The sequence below is a fragment of the Stigmatopora argus genome, chromosome 10 (assembly GCF_051989625.1).
Source record: "Stigmatopora argus isolate UIUO_Sarg chromosome 10, RoL_Sarg_1.0, whole genome shotgun sequence".
Taxonomy (NCBI): Eukaryota; Metazoa; Chordata; class Actinopteri; order Syngnathiformes; family Syngnathidae; genus Stigmatopora; species Stigmatopora argus.
Window position 1 is genome coordinate 3,348,704 of NC_135396.1, and position 19,939 is coordinate 3,368,642.

Genomic DNA, 19,939 nt, shown 5'->3' on the forward strand with positions numbered 1-19,939 from the left:
AATAACATTGAATTGAAAACTTCATTAAAAATGTTTAAAGGGGGCCAAGAGTAATGACAAAATAAATGAAAAAATAAATTTGCAATTAATTTTAAAAGAAAAAAACAATTAAATTGTGCCTGGAAATTTAACGTATCGATCAATGTCAATTTAATGATTTGAAATCGTACCCAAATAAGCAATTGAAACGCCCAAACATTTCTCTACTCAAATTGAGGCCTTTTAATGATCCAACTCAAGCGTAGTGAGTATCCAAAACCAAAAATGTATTCTTTTAAAAACAGCCTTAAATTGGTCAGTTCGGTCACAATTTAGCTTGGACATTTAAATTGTATTTGAACATTTGAAAATCTACATGATGCCACCTGGGGGAAAAAAAGTGCACAAATGTAGCATTAAAAAGAAGTTCAACGACGCAAAACCAAACGCACACTTAAAGCAACACGAAGGCATCCGGCCGGCAATGCGGTGGATGACGGTGCCGGTCGCCATGACAACAGGCACCCGCAGCCAAACGCGTCAGGTGACATTAGGCGACTTTGACGCGACAAATCCAATGTTGTACACCCGGGCCGACACGGTTCTGTTTTTTCTTCTTCAACGATGACAAAAGAGATGACGACGACGTGTGCGCAGTTGCCGTGGCAACGAGCTCAATCCGAGACCGGAATGCATCCTTCTGAGGCAAAATCGTTTCTGATCACTGAGCGAAAAACATTAAAAAATAAAATAGGGGAGGCGTTGAAACATTAAAAAATAAAATAGGGGAGGCATCGAACTCGTAAGCTGATTCGACGGCTCTAATAAATCGGACGTCTATCGCCGTCAACGGTTAACGAGGGAAAGTTTACGATGGGGGAACGTACTTGAAGTTAGCCTGACACTTAGCAGCGTTAGCTTGAAGGTGGTGGTAAACGTGTAGTACAAGGAAGAGAGCAAAACAAAAAAAGGTGCACCGCTAGGCCTTGGTGATGCTTCCCTCCCGGATGAGGAAGTCGTAGATCTTGCGTGTTTTGTTGACGTCGATCTTGATGAGCGCCCGCGCCTGGGCCAGACGCAGGCCGCCCTGGCGACGGCATTCGTTGAGCAGCGCCTGCTTGTATTCCAAGTAGGCGCCGGGCACCAGACGCACCACCTGGCACAACTGCGCACAAACCGCAAAGGCGTCAGCGGATGTCCAAAATTTCATCATATTTAATGAAGCTGTCACTTTTTTTGCAGGCGGGGCGGATCAAATCAATACGTAAATAAATGAAATCACTTATAAATAACCACTAGGCCGTTCCGAATGAGTCAATCTAAATATATAAATTGCATCAATAAATTATTACATTAAAAAATATAGATAAATATAATAAAATTTTCAAAAGGAGATGGGCGGTTTAACATAGAGCCAGTTGCAGCAAAAAAAAGAATAAATCTAAATTAAATAAGGTTTTCAAATTGAAACTTAAAAAGAAATACAAGATAATATTTTCTAATAATTAGATACAATGGATTGGACGCCTATTGACGTCAATAAGTTCCCTCTTTCACTAACCACTGCACCCAGGTTTTGAAAAAAAAAAAATCAATGGAACACACGTCTACGTACTTCTTTCTCTCTCTCGTTGAGCTTCTCTGTACCAGGCAGTCCGGTCAGGTTGAGGGGGGGTGCGCTCCTCCTGCCTGTTGCTATGGAGACCCCCCCCCACGCGCGCACACATACGACACAATGAAAGCCAAATATAACCCGCTTGGTGAAACGGAAATAATTGCTACCTGAGGTCGTGATTGTGGTCACCGCCGGTGTGATGCCGGCATCTCTGCGGACCCAAAAAAATGAAAAGTGAGATTGACCGGTCACGTGACGGCGGCGGCCGTCCAATCTTACATGGCGGCCTGCTTGCTGAGCCACTGCTGGCACGCTCGGCCGTCGTGGATGTACTGCAGCACGTCGCACAGCGCCGTCCTCTTGCGCCGCTCGTCCTCGCGCAGACGCTTGGTTCGGTCGTAAACTTTGGCAACTGTGGCGCGTGGGAACGAGACGGGGTCGGGTGAACGCTCGGTGCCGACTGGACGATGGAGACGGCGGCCGCAACTCACTGCAGAAAGACTTGAGGCCTGCCCCGCGGTACTCCTGCAGCCTTCGGATCTCCCGCCGGAGCTCAAATTCCACTAGGAGGCAGAAAATCGAGATTAAAGTCAATGGAGCGCCGTGTCGGAAAATATTCGGGTCATTCTGGGATTGGACAACGGTATTGCTGTCTAACTATTTGAAATGATACGAAGGCAAATTACTACAACATGCTTTGGGCGGAAAAACTGAAAAATATATATTAATCTGGAGTACTCCTAAAATGATTTTTTTCTCTAACCTGACTCCCCCAATGGCCAATTGACATCTCATTGCTGTCTTTTGTAAATGTGGGGACATTTGTTTTCAAATCATAAAAACTAGAGTTTTAATATGAATGACTATTTGTGAGCGGTTGCGGGTTCAATTCCCCGCCCCGGTTACCTCATCGAAGCGTCCTTGAGCGTCACCAGTAAGTAAATGACCATACAAATAGTGTTGGGGTGCCTATACGTAGACGGGCAAGTCTATTTACCAATTGTGGAAATGACCCGTTGTTTTGTGTAGACACTTACACACGTGACTCTCGATAAATTTGTCGTGCTCGAGGGGTCCGGTGACTCTGGCAAATCGTCTCATGAGTTCGTAGAGTTCTTGGACTTCTTTCGGGTAGCAGTGCTCCAGCACTGGAAGAGAAGAAACCAGAGCGCCCCGTTAAAATTGCTATTGACGGCGAGATATGTCTAATGTCTTTTAAACCGTCGGGGCCGGGGAGTAGACGCCCAATCCGTTTTGGACGGCGAGGGTCGGCAGCGATCCCCTCTCAAAATGGATTGGACGTCGGTGGCGCCGTGCCGTAAACCTCTGCTCGCGGGGCATTTTAGCGTGAAGCGTGATCTTGGCATGTGGTAAATTTGCTCTACCGAAGGGGCGTACGCACAACCTCCAACAGTCTCCATGACGACCGTCGGACAGCTCTTTTGTCTCTGGGGGGTGCCGGAGATAAGGGCTGATGCCGGTCGGGGAGGCTAATATGAATGCATCCCGAGACCGACCAATGGCAGAGAAATGTGGCAGACGGTCGCGTCGAGCAGGCAGAGGGACGCACACGCGGCGGTCGCTGAACGGCAGCTTGGTATCTTGTAGCCATAGCAACCGTGCTTGTGTCAGAGGCGAACTCACTCTGGAATTTGCGCATGTTGATGAGTCCGTGATCGCGAATGATCCTGGAAACCAGATCATAGAAAATAAATACATCAAAATTGGTATTGCATCTTTTCATTGTGCAACGTGGCACTTATTCTATAACATTGACAAAAAAATGGAAATTGGGTTAAACCTTAATTGGGTTAAATTTATTCCAAAAAGGTCATTGGGTTCAATTACTTATTGTCAGCCATCTTCACAGAGTATGTGTTGTGGTAGTTAGTAAAAAAAAAACGGAAATTGATATTGAACACCCGTTGATGGGAATAGATGTCCTATGCGTCAAAGCGCTTATCTGGCAACCCAAAGAAAAGAGGATATATATTCTCAACTATTTTTGGCTAACAGAAAAGAAAAAAAAGTGTATGAAAGGGTTAAAACATGCTCGCATTCAATTTGTTTTGGGTGGAAGACTGTGTGCAAGCACGCCCCCTATTGACAAACATAAACCTACTTCTTCCTCCGCTGTCGCTCCTTTAATCTGGAATGGTAAATATCCACCACGGCCAGTTTGAGCGCTAGAACACAATCAAGTACGCCTCATATTACACGACAATAGGACCATTTGCGTTTTCTCGCGCCCGAATCTACAAACCGCGAAGGACATCCGAGTCGTCGTCCACAAAGTCGATGTCTTTCAGATCCCATTCGGCGTAGTTGTCAAATTCCTGCGGGGTCGGAGAGAGAAAAATACAGTCGAGGAGCGTGCTGCCCATGAGTCATCGAGATTGACGCGTACACATATTTGACAACAAAGTCGAGGCGATGGACAAATGTTAGGATGATTCATTGTTGAGTGTGAGTCACCCCGTAAATAGGACAGCGCTCACAATCATGTAGAGGACAAGGGGGTCTCTTATGAAATTGACGTTGCTAACCTCCATGAAGTCAGCTCTGGCGGGCATGTATCCTGCCATGTCTCTGGACAGCATGGAGTCAAATGTGGGGCGAGGGGGGTCGTCACTTGCTGGTTAGATGGAGGAAGGTTAGAATTATGAGAACATTCTGGTGTAAATTGGTGACAAACTAAGATTTGGCGCGGAAAAATCTGCCGTTCTAAAGTAAAATGAGAACTAAATGGCAAATATTCTGCCTGTAATTTACATATTTGTTGTTGTCAGTTTTTAGGGACTGACAATATTCACATGATTTGCTCTTTGAAATAATAGGACAAATTAAATATAAGTTTTGAAAAAAAAAATCGCCATTAATTTCCTATTTGTTTGTGAATTGAATTGCATGTTTCACTTAAGTACATTTAAAAAAAAGTTAGAAGTAATCATGTTTTCATCTTGTAAATTGATGTTGATGAGACATAGCCCTAAAAAAAATTTTCCGGTGAGGTCACTGACCTTTGAAAGGAATGGCGCCGTCGGCGAAGCGAGCGTCTTTGGTCTTTCGCAGACCGAGCAGCGTGGAGGAGAAGAGAGGATTGTTGATGAAATTCTTCATGTAGTGACTCTCGCACTCTTCCTTGCTTTTGCTTCGCATCTGGTAGGCCACGTCCTGCCTGGAGAGGCCACACATAGCAAACATGCAAAGGCAAAACTAAAAGGCAGTCCGGCAGGCCTCGTCGACAACCAACGACATTCGACCGACCAGTTCCCGAAGCCGCAGTCCATCACGGCCTCCAGCAGGGCCATTTCCTCCTGCGCCGTCCAGCTGGCCTCCAGGACGGGAAAGTCTGACGTCTGCACAAACAGGACGCAACTAATAAATCAACTTTTTTTAACCTACATAAAACGCTCTCATAGACATTGCTGCTTACCATAATTTCATACTTGTGATCACTCTGATGTTTCTTGTATTCGAAGCCCCTGGTGAAACACTGGGAAAATACAACAGGGAGATATTTGAGGGGTGATTACGTAGTAAGTAGCTTCTTTTACTCTGTGGAGACGGCAGTTTTGCCACCTGCAGACAGAGAAGGAACGGCGAAGGTCCGCATTCTGCACACTTGATGTAAGGCTCGACGAGGTACGTCGAGCACCCTCTGCATGGCGGCTTGTCGAAAGGGTCGCCTGAGGGAAACGTGCACAACATTTAACTACAGGTTAGCAACTTACTTGGGAAAAATGGCTGCATCACATTAAGAAACATTCAACATAAAACGTTAGTTTAAAGCCGAACATGGACTGGGAACTACTCCACGACTCCACTATTGGTTGCATTTGTTTGAGTTAGTTATTCATTTAGCTAATTATATAATGTTTGTAGTTCATAAAACACAATGCAACACAAATAAGTACTTTTGTACGTTAACAATCATTGAAAATAATTAAATAGCTAGTTTATAACTTGAATTACAAATATTATCATACAAAATATTACCTTCCCAGACGTTTTTCGCTTAAACTTGTCACAAAAAAAAATATATTTTTTCAATTTGCCCGATCTAAACCTGATCATGGACAGATTGTATATATAGTAAAGATTAGTGCAGACAAATTGAACCTGTTTTATTTTGACACATTCTGAAAATTATATTTGCACTGCATAAAGTCCTTAAACTGAGTTGTGGAAGCCTTCCATTAACAATAATTTTACCAGAAACACTAAATTGCACATAAAACTAGAAGAAACATCGTTCCAAATAGAACGTGACCAGCAATACATTGCTGTATGGAATGCTACCGTTAGCATTGCAAAGCTAAGTCGGGTGTTGTGCTTCGTAAAAACAAAAAAAGCTAAAACGCTTCAACACGACTCGGACACAAATTGAACTTACTCCCGAAAGAAGAAAGGTGCTCCATTTTAGTATATTTCAGATGTTATTTGGAGGAAAACTACGCAGAAAGGGGTGCTAGCTTTTTTGCGCCGCAATCGATTTTTCTCAACTCAGCCTGTTGCCCTGTTGCTGGGTTTCTACAGACCAGTCCAAACTAGTCGAACACCTATCGCAAGAGTTTTAGGTTTTTGACCTCCAGGTGGTAGTGTTGCACCTTTTATCATGCGAAGATGAAAAATATGGTAAATAATAAAGACCTCGTCTCCGTATCCCGAAAAATCACCACTTGAGTCATTAAAATACATTTCCAAAACGATTTCTTTTCATTTTTTGACCTTATACAATACAGAAATGTCACATTAAATTAAAAACGGCAGTCTGTTTATGGCCTCCAATATACTCAAATATTCATTTTTTAAAAAATCCCATTATTTTTTGTCCCACTAATTCCATTCACAGCGAGAGATGTCCAGTTCAATTAAACTAGAAGGTCTGGCTGGTCATGTTGCAGTGCTCCCAGTCAAAATGGATTAGACATCAACGGCAGCCAATGAGTGACCTATGAGTGGTTAAACAAACAAATCATTTGCTGACAAAATTGATCAACCTTTTTAATACTTCTAACAGTTAAATTTCACCTGAGCCATATATAATGGTAATATTTGGAACAACTCCCATAATAATAAAACAACCTAATAGAACAATTTGGACATTGAAAAGTGTCAAATGTTACAAGAAACATGCATAATTATTATAATAGAACAAACGGGGCACCGATTTGCATCAAAGGATAACTTGTGAGAAAATGATTATTACATTAAAAAAGTAAAAAAAAAAAAGTACACATTAGTGCCTTGGAGCCAAACTGCTGTCTCTTGTTTCTTCACAGCAACTGTAAAAAAAAAAACCTAAAAAAGCGGCGACCCCCTGCGGCAGCGCCCCCGATGTTCCTCCGCCAGAGAAGTGTGCCACATAATACAATGCCCCTCCCCACACACTCCAGCCTTTAAAAGCTCCCCCCACCCAGCTCAAGTACTTCCCAGCTGCTGTTATTTGAATAGCGGGGCCCCTCACGAGAAAAGAGGGCATCTGGTGCACACAAACACCTTTTAAGTGCTCCTGTCGTGGAGATGTCAGGCAACGAGATGAGACGTTAGCGAAACGGACGCCAGGCTTCATTAAAATGAGTCGCGTGGTCGATACGTGACGTCAAAAAGGCGGAGGGTGGGAGCCCCGTTTTGCGTGGACGCCTCATCGCTGGTTGGTAAACATTCAAAGTAATGTATGATGGCCAACTTTAACGGAGCTGCTTCAGGGTCCTAAGAAGCGGATAAACGTGCTACCGTATTATTCGGACTAGAAATCTCATCTGAATATAAGTCGCCCCAACTGAAGAATGCACATTGAAGAACATATGAAGCACTAAAGTATGCATCACCTTTTTTTTAATTGATCAGAAACTGAGAAAAGTACTATATGTTAAAGCAAGGGTGTCAGACTCGGGTTGGTTCGCGGGCCGCTTTAACGTCAACTTGATTTCACGTGGGCAGGACCATTTTAGATATAATATTTAGAGTTTTTTTAATAAATGGATTAAAAGAACTGGATTAAAAGCCCTGAATATTCAGTTTTTTATAGATCTAAAACAATGTTTATTTTAGTTTTTTAAATATATTTTTTAGATTTTACAAAATGATTTTTGAACTAAAAACACAGAAAAAAATGGATTAAAAAAAATCACAATTATTGATTTAAAAGGGGGAAATTCAGGAAATGTAATATACATCTATACTCTTCATTTTAATTTGATCCTAAAACAGAAAGTCGGCACTCATCATTACTTTCCCGACCCACATTTGGCCCCCGGGCCGCCACTTTGACACGTGTGTTAAAGTGATAATGATAATAGTGTAAGAGCGATGATATTAAAATCTTTTTTTTAATGAACCATATTGCATTAAATGGTGTTTGAGTGCCAATAAAAAAAACAAAAAATATTTTTACATTTACATACTGCTCTCTATTTTATCAAGGTCTTTTCTCTTGTTTTTATAGATACATTCGTCAGTAAAGCGTCGAGAATGAATCTGGACCGCCATATGAATAAACATAATAAAAAAAATGCCGAATCATATAAAACAAAAGTACCAAGACTGGCATAGACATTTAATTTTTTAAACCCTGCCTTTTTACGCCATCATTTTGCATTTTCAGATGATGACATCATCATTCCGCCATCTCCAAGCAAATTGTAACTCTGGTGAGATTTGAGGGGGGAAAAAAAAGCCCACCAGCGACAAGCCACGCCCCCAAACCACATAATCATCATTGTGTTATACTGCGTTATATCAACCAACCCTGGAGCGGCGCCGTCAATCTTGGCGGAACTTCGTAGCCCAACTATTTGAGCCCTATCTCCACCCGCCGGTGTCGTCGGAAATCTACCGCGACTCCATTTTAAATGATGACTTTTGAAATGTCACTTGACTTATGAGCTAGCTTTCACCACCAAAGACTGGAAAAGAGCGGCGAGGCCCTGTGAAGCGCAACCGCCACCGCCAAGCGCTTCCTCACAGCAGAGCGCGTCCGCGACAACAACGTCACAATGCATCAGCTAACGGGACGCTAACGTGGACGCTAGCGGGCCTCGGGTTGCTTTAATGCTGCTCCCAGTGGTTCAGTCAAAAAAAACTGGAGTGGATTACGTATTGTGTTGGAGAATAGAGAGTAATAACACAGAAGGGTTGAGTTTTTACAAAGGATTAACTCTTGGCATTGGTGCAGGGATGTCAAAGTCATCTTTGTCAGGGGTCACGTTGTCGTTACGTTTGCCTCCGGAAGCCACCAATGCAATTCATCGACAACTAATCAATGACTGAACGGATACAAAACGATTTAGATGACCTACGAATCCTTTAATAATTAAGACAACAGTCCAAATACTCCTTTGGAGCTTCACCTTAAATATTTTTAGGGTTTATTTGGAGATGTTTACCGTATTTTCTCGCATATAAGCCATATTTGTAACTAAAAAATGGCGCAATCAAGGTTACGGCTTATATGCGCACAAATTAGATTTGACATGCACGAAACTGCAAGACGAAATGCCATAACGCAAGATAATGCGGCCAATATGGTCATTTATTTCAATATAGAGAAAAGATAAACAGATAAAAAGCTAACCAAAATTGTAAAATTCAATCATTTTAAGGGTACAGCTTGTAGAGACGGTCAATATGCGAGGAAATACGGTAATTCATCGACTAATTGTCAACTTAATCAAGAGCAAAAGTAGTGTTTTGATTGTCAATGAATGAATTTTAAGACAGCGTCTTTATTTTATTTACATTTTTTTTAATCAAACACAAATCAAATCTATAATGTATTTATGATTTGTAATTAAAAAGTTTTCAAAATTAGTTTCATAATTGTTTTTTTTGAAAATTGACACTTATCCACATTGACACTGTCGATGATAAATATTCCATTTATTTTGACTGCAATGGATTTCTGTCAGCCCCTCCCACTCCAAACGAATTTGACGTCTATCTCCGTCACGTACACAGTACAATTCCAACTATTTCCTTCGCAATGGCCGCCTCTTTACTTCCTCCAAACTGAGCTCGCCGATCATCCGGAGGATGTTTGCGTTTGACTTAGCGAATTCACGGAACGTGAGCGAGAAGCGAACGGCATCTGTTTCTCATTGACGGCCAAACAACATGACGACGACGCGGCTCTTTAACTGGCCGGGCCGCACGTGAGCGCGCCGTGACCACATGTTCCAGTCGTTCTCGACGCAACCAACCGCTCTTAAAAGATGTTTGTTTTTTTTCCAATGGCCCGTCGTGTTGCAGGCGGGCCAGCCGTTTTCCCTGACTCGGGGGGTTTCGTTTGATTTAAGGGGCAGCGCAATGCATGACACAATCGCCTTGGTTTGTTTTTCTACGAGGCTGCGAATGACAGGCAGTAAAATAGAGTTTTTAAATATTTCGTTGAAGCAGCTGTGTCGCAGAGTTCCTAGATTTTATGTAATTTGACCCCAAAAATATTGACTTACCGTATTTTCTCGCATAAGCCTTACCCTTAAAATTGCCTTAAAATCTTTGAATTTGACAATTGCTCTCGTATAAGCCGCCCCCTGATTCATAATTTTCACCTCCATATTCATGGTTTTAATAGGGAGTACAAATGTGTTACTTTGAAGGGAAAATCTTAAGAAAAATCATCGCACGTGGTATTTCTGAGATACTGTATAAATCACAGGTGTCAAAGTGGTGGCCCGGGGGCCAAATCTGGCCTGCCGGATCATTTTGCGTGGCCCGGGCAAGTAAATCATGAGTGCCGACTTTCTGTTTTTGGATCAAATTCAAATGAAGATTATAGCTGTATATTATATTTCCTGATTTTCTCCCTTTTAAATCAATAATTGCATTTTTTAAATGAATTTTTTAAGTGTTTTTAGTTCAAAAATCATTTTGAGCGAGCAATGGCAGGCACAAGTTAGTTTTTTTTCCCCGTTTTATGAAAGATACGGTTTATTTTCTTCCTTAAATTTAATTCGTAAACATCAAAATGAATTTTGTTTAGCGTTTTATCTCTTATTCTTTTCTCTATTTAGAAATAAATGACCGCATTGTCTTGCGTTATGGCGTTTCATCTTTGTCACCATGTCAAGTCTAATTTGTGCGCATATTAGCCGTACCCTAGATTTAGTCATCATTTATTTTGCGGCAAATATGGCGCATATGCGAGATGCCCGTGATGACATTTTTCCATATTTTCTCTGATGCGGCTGTCGCTCGTTGATTGACAGGAAGCCCGGGCAACATGGCGAAAGCACACGCCGACTTTCTCCGTAAAAAAAATGATGCGGCAACGGGCGCCAATGAATCCCTCCGTAACGCTCGGGGATCGATTATCCTACCGTGTGATTGATTATCTTGGTCTCTCATCTTCAAGGATGAAATGGATTCTCACAATGGGAAACCCAATCTCTGCACAGACACAAAAAAGGAGGGTTTTAAAAAAATACAGCCTTTGAAGAACTCTATCTTTAGGAAATACATTCTCAGTGAAAATTTTTTTTGTCATACATTTCTTTCTTTAAAAAAAAAAAGTAGGAATTGCTGCTCTTCAAATTTAACGGTGAAAAGGCCACAAGGTTCCACATCTGTCTTCACTTCCTGTATGAGCTTAGGGACTTCCTGTCTCGAGTTTCTTCCTTGTCTGCTTATCTTTATTATTTATTTGTCCATCTTTGGTTAACTGACAAAAATAAACCAACAGCACCCATTCCCACAAAAAAAGTTTACAGTGAAATGAAGTTTTGTCAGTTTGTTCGATTGCTGCCAGCCCACCCATTTCAAATAGATTGGACGCCTACGTTGGATTAGGAAAAGTTGCCACGTTATGCAACTTTTATTTTTTTACGGATTACAAGCAATCCTGTGGAATGTTAAAAAAAAAGGTTCCGTAGGTGAGGATTATATATAAATATGCAGGTATTATCCGTGCAACTGTGTTATTATTATTTTTTTCAATATGACGAGAACAACACAAGTCTTCATTGTCCCGTCCCGGGTTATGTAAATCACATCTGGTGTCAAGATCCACTGAGGTGGGCTTTTTTGATGATGGTGGGTGGTAGGTGGGGGGATGGGCGGGTGCAAATGGGGACAACATATGGGTCCCTTCCTTTCGGGAATCGGGTTCGAACGTAAATCCCTGCCATTCAGTCAAAAAGACAGATGAAGTTGCAACTTGCCATGTATCTGTGGCTCAAATGTCATTTTGAAATGTAAAAATGAAATACCAGAAAAGTCCATAACCTCTGATTTTCATCTCACAAATAGGATTTTGTTTCTATGGAAAATCGATTCGCAATCGGAACTGTTTTATGACATAAAGTGGTGATTTGAGAAAGAAATTTAGCCTCGGTTGACTTCCATTGGATTGTTTTTTTTGGGGGGGGGGGCTTGTTGTCATTTCCAGGATTTGGACCACAGACTTTGCAACGTTGGGGTTGCGATAAAGAATTGCAGCAGCTGTGTGAACGCCATGGAAATGGTAAACAAAAAAGGGGAACGGTATTGATCCCTGTGGAACACCCCAGATTCATATTAGATGAGGGAACATGCATTGTTCCCATTGGCCAAATTTCCAAACTGTTATCGTTGGGTGGGAGATGACAGCCACGCCTCGTGGTCATCCACCCACGTTTTCGTGGCACTTCTCAAGGCGGTCGGTGACCTTCCCGCGTGTTCCTTTCTAGAAAAGAATACACTCTCAAGGTCATTGCTAATGGATTGTACAGCATTTGGATGGATTAGCAAAAGAGCCACACAGCTTAAAGCTAAAGTGCAATATGGAATTGTTGTCCCGAAGGTCTTCAACGGCAAAGTCAGCCAAGAATGCATTTAAAGATCTTCGATTAAGATGAAGCGGGACGGTGGTAGAGTGGTTAGCGGTCCGCCTCGCAGTTCCAAGATTGACACTGGGAGGTCGGACCCCTCCGGGGATTTAACCCTCAGTTTTAGAACTGCGAGGCGGACATGCTAACATTAAAATAGCATCCTAGCGTGGTTCAAAAGTTGCAATGTCGAAATTCCCTGTTTGAATTTGTATAATACTGATTTAACTTAGTAAATATTGAAGTATTTGGAGTAAGATTTTTTTAATCATATTTACCACTACAAACATTTTGGACAATAGTAAATATTCATTTTTTTATGGATCTAAATCAATGTTTATTTGAGCTTTTTTTTAAAGGGAAAACTCTTAAATGTGTTTTTGATTTCAAAAGGAACCAATTTTTTTTAAAAATTCTTTTCAATAATGTGGAAAACAGAAAATATTTTTATATATTTATTTTTAGATTTTGCAAAATGCTTTTTGAGCTAAAAAGAAAGAAAAAGATTGGAAGAAAAAATTGCAATTATTGAATTAAAAAGGGGAAAATCAGGAAATAATAATACACAGTTATCCCTAGATTATGCGGGTAATGTAGACCAGACAAGGCCGCGATAAACGAAAAACCACAAGGTAGGGTCACCCCTATTAAAAATAAATAAATAAATATATAGATTTTTTTTAACTTCAGTGCTGAGTTCTAGTAGCGAGCGGAGAACAGAGGAGTGGCTTCCGCTTGCGAGTTTCGTGTGGATTTTCACATTATGAATTTACAAAAAAAATGTAATTAACCCCAAAAAATTCCCCCAGAAAAAAAAACACTATGTAGTGAAGCCGCCCTATTCGAGGGATTACTGTACATTTATAATCTTCATGATCCTGAAACAGAAAGTCGGCACTCATAATTTACTTTCCCGGGCCGCACAAAACGATGCGGCGGCCCAGATTTGTCCCCCGGGCCACCACTTTGACACCCATGTCCTAAAGAGTCAGAGTCAAAGCTCAAAGGAGCCCTTTTTGTTATGTTCAGCCCTGGCTCACATGCACGCTGTGTCCCCGTGACACCGACTTGACAGGAAACGGCTAATATTACCCCGGCGCACCCGTAATGAAAGCAAGATGACGGGGGAGTGAGACATCGCCTTCGACGCTCTCCGCAAACCACACACTAACGCCATGAGACGTTATTATCTATTTTCAGGATTTAATCGCCGACTTCTATCCCGGCACTTTGGAAACGTGTTGCGGGGGTCCTAAAAAACTGCAAGACAAAATGTCAAATATGTCAAACAGAACACGCAATATGGCCAAAATGTAAAAAATCCTCACATTTTCAGCAAGCTAACCGGTCGATGCTACATTGGGTGTGAAATTCCAGCGACATTCCTCAGGCCCTTTTACAAGCCGAGGTCTCGGCGGCGTCCTGCGACAACAAGCCTTTAACGTCGATTGTGTTTGGAGAGAAAACAAAGCTGACACATTGGCTCTCCCGGCTAAAGCGCCACTGGCGGCTATAATGCGCTCCATGTGGCTGAAATCGGAGACGGGTAGGACCCACGTTGTCAGTGATGGAAGGCTCCCTGGTGACCCATCAATGTTGCCAGATGAACCTGTTGACACTTCGGTCTTTGAGATTAGCGCCTCGAGTTGAAGTCAAACTGACTTGGCTTCATTAAGGCTAGCTTGAAAGCTAGAAGACAACTTGTTTGTTTTGCTGCAGTATCTTGGAATTTGGGATTGGCCACTAGCCCAGAAGATAATTATTCCTAACAATGGAGGCCATGTGAACGAGAGAGGCCCGAAAAACGAAGACCCAAACAACCTACTTGACACTAGTTTCTTCAAATTTGGTTCTATGTGCCTGTGCTACTTCTGTTCTTAGGTTATTCGGGCCTCTGGTCCCTAAGGGGACTCCTTCTCGAGGTCTTGAGGCCTTTTAGCCCAAAGTAAAACAAACTAAAACATTATTTTTGTAAGACCCACTTAGCACAAGATAAACAGTCTCATATATGAAAAGCACTTTTGTTGGGACTCTGTTATTTTTCTGGCTGTGGTTCTTAAAGTCTCTGGTGAATTATTCAGGATTTCGGGTTTTAAGTCACAGTCACCATAAGAAAGAAACAAAGACCTCAGAAAATAGAGTACCTACCTAGTCACCCTAATAACCGGTGGTTCTAAATTTAACATGTCATAATGCGGACAGGAGAACCAAAAGGATCATAAAAACGTAGAAGACAAAAGTCCATCTAAGAAAGAGAAGATTAAGCGATTTTTGAAAAAGTCAATCATCACATTTCATACATTTGGGGGGATCGGTGATCAGCCAATCGCTGAACACCAAACAGCGCCAGAACCAGAGACCGCAAAATCCCGACGGTCATTGACGGCTTTACGCTTCGCCCATCAATGACCGATCTGAGCGTGCCATATTTCCCGCAAGTCTATCATTATCACAAAAGGAGCAATAATCACGAGTCGGCATGCGACGGAAAAGCTGGTGCAATGGGGGCTAAAACCCCTGGCGGAGCTCTCCGCAGATCCCCGCCTCGGCATCCCCTGGTCGGCGCTAATCGGAAGCAGGCAGACTGGGGCGGATCCCGGCGCGGGATTATAAAAGCTGCGAACAATTAAAAACGCACGAGGTCGGCGAGAAAGGAAGGAGCTGCTGTCTGTTCATTTCTTTGGATTAATTTAAAGAGCTTTTCAAGAGGGTTTGGATGGAGAGGACTTTTTTTTTTTAGAATTTTTTTATTCCTTCTGCAGCTTTTACGTTGATTTAAACTCCCTTCAACTAGTTTTCCCACAAAAATCTGACTTGAATCACATCTTTTTTCTCAATACATCCTACAACACAAACAAGACATTTTTTTCCCTGAACAGTTCATCACCTCAATGCAAGCTCCCCTTCTGACAAATGATTGGGTGGATGCAAAAGCTTAGTGAGACCCTCCTGCAATAATTAACCTGGATGCCACCCCTGGAGCCACAAAATTGAACGTTCACACTAAACGTGCCACAATAATATGCACCATGTCGTCTAATTAAGTGTCCTTGTTAAGGGGATCTTTTTTTACCTTCCCATTTCATACACACACGTTTGTGTGTATGTGTATGTGTATGTATGTGTATATATGTGTATATGTGTGTATATGTGTGTATATGTGTATATATGTGTATATATGTGTATATATGTGTATATATGTGTATACATGTGTATACGTGTGTATATGTGTGTATGTGTATATATGTGTATATGTGTATATGTGTATATATGTGTATATATGTCTATGTATGTGTATATGTGTGTGTATATATATATGTATATATATATGTATATATATGTGTAAATGTGTATATATGTGTATACGTGTGTATGTGTATATATATATATGTGTATATATGTATGAGTATATATGTGTATGTATATGTGTATGTGTATATATATGTGTGTATTTATATGTATATATGTGTATATATGTGTATGTGTATATATGTGTATGTGTATATGTATGTGTATATATGTGTATATATATATGTGTATATATATGTATGTATATATACATGTATATATTATATGTATATATGTGTGTGTACTGTAGAGCTATCAAAGTGAATATATGGATATTCTATATACATATTCATGTGTCTATATAACCAGTATTTGCTATTAATGTAAGCAAAAGTAAAAGTTTGGAATCACAAAAGTGAAGCAAAAAAAAATATACTATAAGATTTTTTGTATTTTTACAGTAAGTCACAGCATATTTAATACACATTCAATTTTTCCTCCTATGATTGAGTTTCAGTTTAAAAACAAAAAAAGTAAATTTCGTTCATTATACTTGCCAGTCAAAATGGACTGGACGTCTATCGCAGTCAATGGCAAAGAATGAGTTAAAATTTGCCATTGCCTTGAGGAAATCTGCTGTGGGAAACCTGGCAGGAAAATTTGGTCAGATGCCCGACGTGCGTCAAGGCACAGATTTGCCTGATGGCGGCCATTTGCAATGTATTGTTGCTTTCCGCGCGTAATTAGCAGCGCTCCATCTGAATGAGGCTAATGCAATTACAGTCTATTGTTCAAACACATCCGCTTAATTTCAATGGCTTTGCTAGGTGACGGCTAACACACGTTTATACTAAAGACCTGCCCTCATTGATCTATGCATATTTATTTATTTTTTATTTTAAAAGGCACTATTTGGAACATTATCCTTCCACTTAGACTTCACTTGACCTTCTTGAACCCACGCAGGGCTCCATAAATAACGGCAATAAACGACGACAGCAAGGTTGTACATGTACATGGATCCTTTCCCATTGGCAGAACATCTTCCCCCTCAGCCAATGGCTAGCCGGTTCGACTTTAAGGGCCCGTGTTCACCCGGGCAACGGGCCCCCTACCATCACTGACGCACATAGATACACTTAAATAGAAACGACATTCATTAAAAAAATAATATACATATATATATTTTTTTTTTAAAAAAAGGTAAAGCAAGCATGCCAAATCAGCTCTTTCGTTAAAAATGGGAGTGATTTCAAAATAAAGGATTATCGATGTGGTTTGGTTCAATGAGTGTAGGGTTATTTAATGCGTTTTTTATGGTCTATAATCCATACGATGAGAGATCATGGATCGCCGCCCTTGTACATCTGGATGCCTTAAACCCAACGTATTCCTCGATTCATGTATTGCGATAATCTTGATAGGATGACAATGATGATAATAGGATTAAAGTCTTATACATTTCAACAAATGAACATCATGCCCGCAGTATAACAACGTGCTGGTAGCGTGATGGTTGCTTTGCTGCTCCAAAGCCTGGATGACTACGTGTGATTGGTGAAAGCATAAATTCTGATGTTGAACAGAATATCGTAAAGCGAGTTAAATCGATAAAAATTAAAATGTTGTATTTTCCGACCATTTAAACCTGGGATTTCAAACTCAATTGATTGTAGTGCTCCTGTAAATAGTTGGCTGGATAGGGTCCAGCACCCCCTACAAAATTTACGAATACTCTAACACACTAAACCAGCGGCAAATAACGTTCATTATAATTTTTGCAGGACTGACGGCTAACGTTACAATTTACTTTACGTGCATTTGACAACGAAAGTGGAGATAAAAATAAGCTTTAAAACATACATTATGTCTATTTTGGAGCCGCTCTTTTTCTCCTCCTTTAATTTTTTTTGGTGTGGAGACAGATTATGGGTTCCACAGTGGGTGCCCACAAAAAAGGTCTTACTTACTGTAAAGGCTCTTAAAGACTGGGGTGGGGGTTTACATTTATCCTCACAATTTAAGCAAGCACAAGACTAACAGTGTGATAAGCGCAAGAATTAGGATATATATATAGGTCATTCAATGTTAGTTACTGTTATGTGTTAGCGTTTAATGGTTTTGGAAGCGTTGATTCAAGTACTCATTTAACCAAAGAATGGTCTCGCTTTAGTTGGATTTTTTTCCAAGAGTGGAGACATTGGAAAAAAAGCAAATTATATAGATAGTAGTCTTACTGTCTCTGAATGAATGAACGTACAAACAAATGAATGGGAGGTTGTTGGCTTAGCTTGAGGGACATTTATGCATTCCAGCTGGACATCATGAAGGAATGTGACGATGCTGAATAACCTCACGAGTGTGTGTGTGTGTGTGTGTGTGTGTCTCTGTGCGCTGCAGCCTAGCTCAGTAATAATGGGATTACTTTATGGTTAATCCTGCAACAGTATGTGGAAGGAGGTCACAAATACTCGCTTCTTTAAACACATATAGAAAGATCATTGACAGGAAGACAAACAATATTATTGAATTAGCTTAAATTAAAAAAAAATCATACAGATCAACAGTTAAATCAATATTAATTAAAACGTAAAATATTTATATTAATACAATTGTTAAAAATACATGACAACGCCATGATAAATGGTATATCTTTTACACAATATTTTGGCTAAAAACAATACCAACCCAAGCATTACATATATATGACAAACATTTTTTGACCCAGTGACCTTTGACCCAAAATTAAATCCACTCCTCCGTTTAATATTACAAACATATCTTTCGATGGCACTGAAACATGTTCGATTGGATTTGACATCTATCACTGTCAATGACGGAATGAGTTAGAAATTGTTGAACGCGGGGATCTGATTTGTGATTTTATGACTAGCTGAATTGTAAATCTGGCAACGTTGAGTTCATCGAAATGTTCTTGCGCTTGAAGGAAAGCCCCAAACAGTGTAGCAATCTTGTCTGCTGTCTCCTTCCCCTTTTTATGACTTCTTCCTAGCACTGATTTACATCAGCCTTCTCTTGTTTTTGCTCGACACGCAGCAAAAGGCGGAGGCACGACTCTACTCCTTTGAGCTCATCTAATTATACATGTGACTTGTTGCGGTTCTAAAAAAAAATTGAATGATGTGGCTTGCCTTTGTATGTCGGTGGAGTTTTATCGAATTGTACAGAGGAATTGACTCAGACTTTTGGAATGTTGTAAAAAGAACAAAGTACACAGAGGTGATAGTAAAAGTCTACACACCCCCTGGCAAATGTTAGGTTTTGCGTAATTAAGGTGACCTTTAATGTGTACAGCTCAGGTGGGAGGGAGAAAAAGCTTACCACAACAAACTAGGTTACTTTTCATCACTCTTGTAATTTAGTGCGGACATTAAAAAGTCATATTAATGATAAGACATGAACCTTGCAACTCAAATATGACATTCCTTAAGGAAATAAGCAATTTAGAGTCGAATTTATGGGAGGGTTCAAGTTTGCTTATTTGTTTCCTTAGTTTCAGTGTTGTAAGTAATCAATTGGCAAAGTTATTGTGCGGTCAATATAAAAACTACTCATTTTGAGAGCCAGTATGGTTCGTCTTTGGCTATCAATAAGTTAATTATGATTAGAATTGCATGCTTTGACAACTCACCCCAAATTGCTGTTGTTGTGCTCCTATCATTGCGTAGCTTCATTTTTTTAACCTTGCCTTTTCATCCAGTCACTCATATTGGCCCGGGTCTTCATATTTTTGATGTATTTTCGTTCTGGCAACTGTTGTAAAATAATTTTCAATCATTTTCAGGCTGTTAGGAATACAGTTAGCTAGTTAGCTAGCTTCATGTCGGGCGTCTAAACACTCCCGCATTCAACTATTACGTCATCACAACAATCAAATCAAAACATATTTTAAACGTCAATGGGATATATTAATACTCTTGAATATGACTCAAAATTACTATTAAGGCGTCTTTTCATTACCTTTTGGATGGTGAGTTCACTGTCACACTGGTTGATTGTCTGTCGGCCGCCATCTTGAAAAGTGTAGACAATTTAAGAGAGGAGTAAAATGTTGTCTATGTTTTTCCAGTAGACCCAACAGATTGAATTCGAGAAACATCCATTCGCCCACTCACATTATTTGAATTTGGTACATTTCGTGCTAAAAGATAATTAAAAAACGGTATTAAAATTCAACAATAAATCACATACGTTGGGGGGAAAATAAGCAGGTGAACAAACCCCCCAA

At 40.5% G+C, this 19,939-nt stretch overlaps 1 protein-coding gene and 1 long non-coding RNA gene across 3 annotated transcripts; both read right to left on the reverse strand.

Moving 5' to 3' along the window:
* Positions 1-276: 276 nt before the first annotated feature.
* On the reverse strand, positions 277-6,143 carry tada2a (transcriptional adaptor 2A). Of its 2 annotated transcripts, XM_077612168.1 has the most exons (15): positions 5,991-6,143; positions 5,177-5,283; positions 5,031-5,090; positions 4,862-4,953; positions 4,615-4,772; positions 4,141-4,229; positions 3,858-3,930; positions 3,717-3,780; positions 3,239-3,282; positions 2,632-2,742; positions 2,086-2,157; positions 1,874-2,006; positions 1,762-1,805; positions 1,595-1,674; positions 277-1,144 (listed from the first exon to the last, which is right to left on the reverse strand). In XM_077612168.1, the coding sequence occupies exons 1-15, from the start codon at positions 6,013-6,015 to the stop codon at positions 959-961; spliced, it is 1,338 nt and encodes a 445-aa protein (XP_077468294.1). In that variant the 5' UTR covers positions 6,016-6,143; the 3' UTR covers positions 277-958. The 2 variants fall into 2 exon arrangements, with proteins under 2 accessions (XP_077468294.1, XP_077468293.1); XM_077612167.1 differs by having other exon boundaries at positions 1,595-1,805.
* A 193-nt stretch (positions 6,144-6,336) lies between these two features.
* LOC144083955 (uncharacterized) lies at positions 6,337-19,855 on the reverse strand. The gene is made up of 4 exons (XR_013303669.1): positions 19,672-19,855; positions 19,343-19,464; positions 10,918-10,987; positions 6,337-6,549 (listed from the first exon to the last, which is right to left on the reverse strand). It is a non-coding gene; the product is annotated as an uncharacterized LOC144083955 (long non-coding RNA).
* Positions 19,856-19,939: the final 84 nt, after the last annotated feature.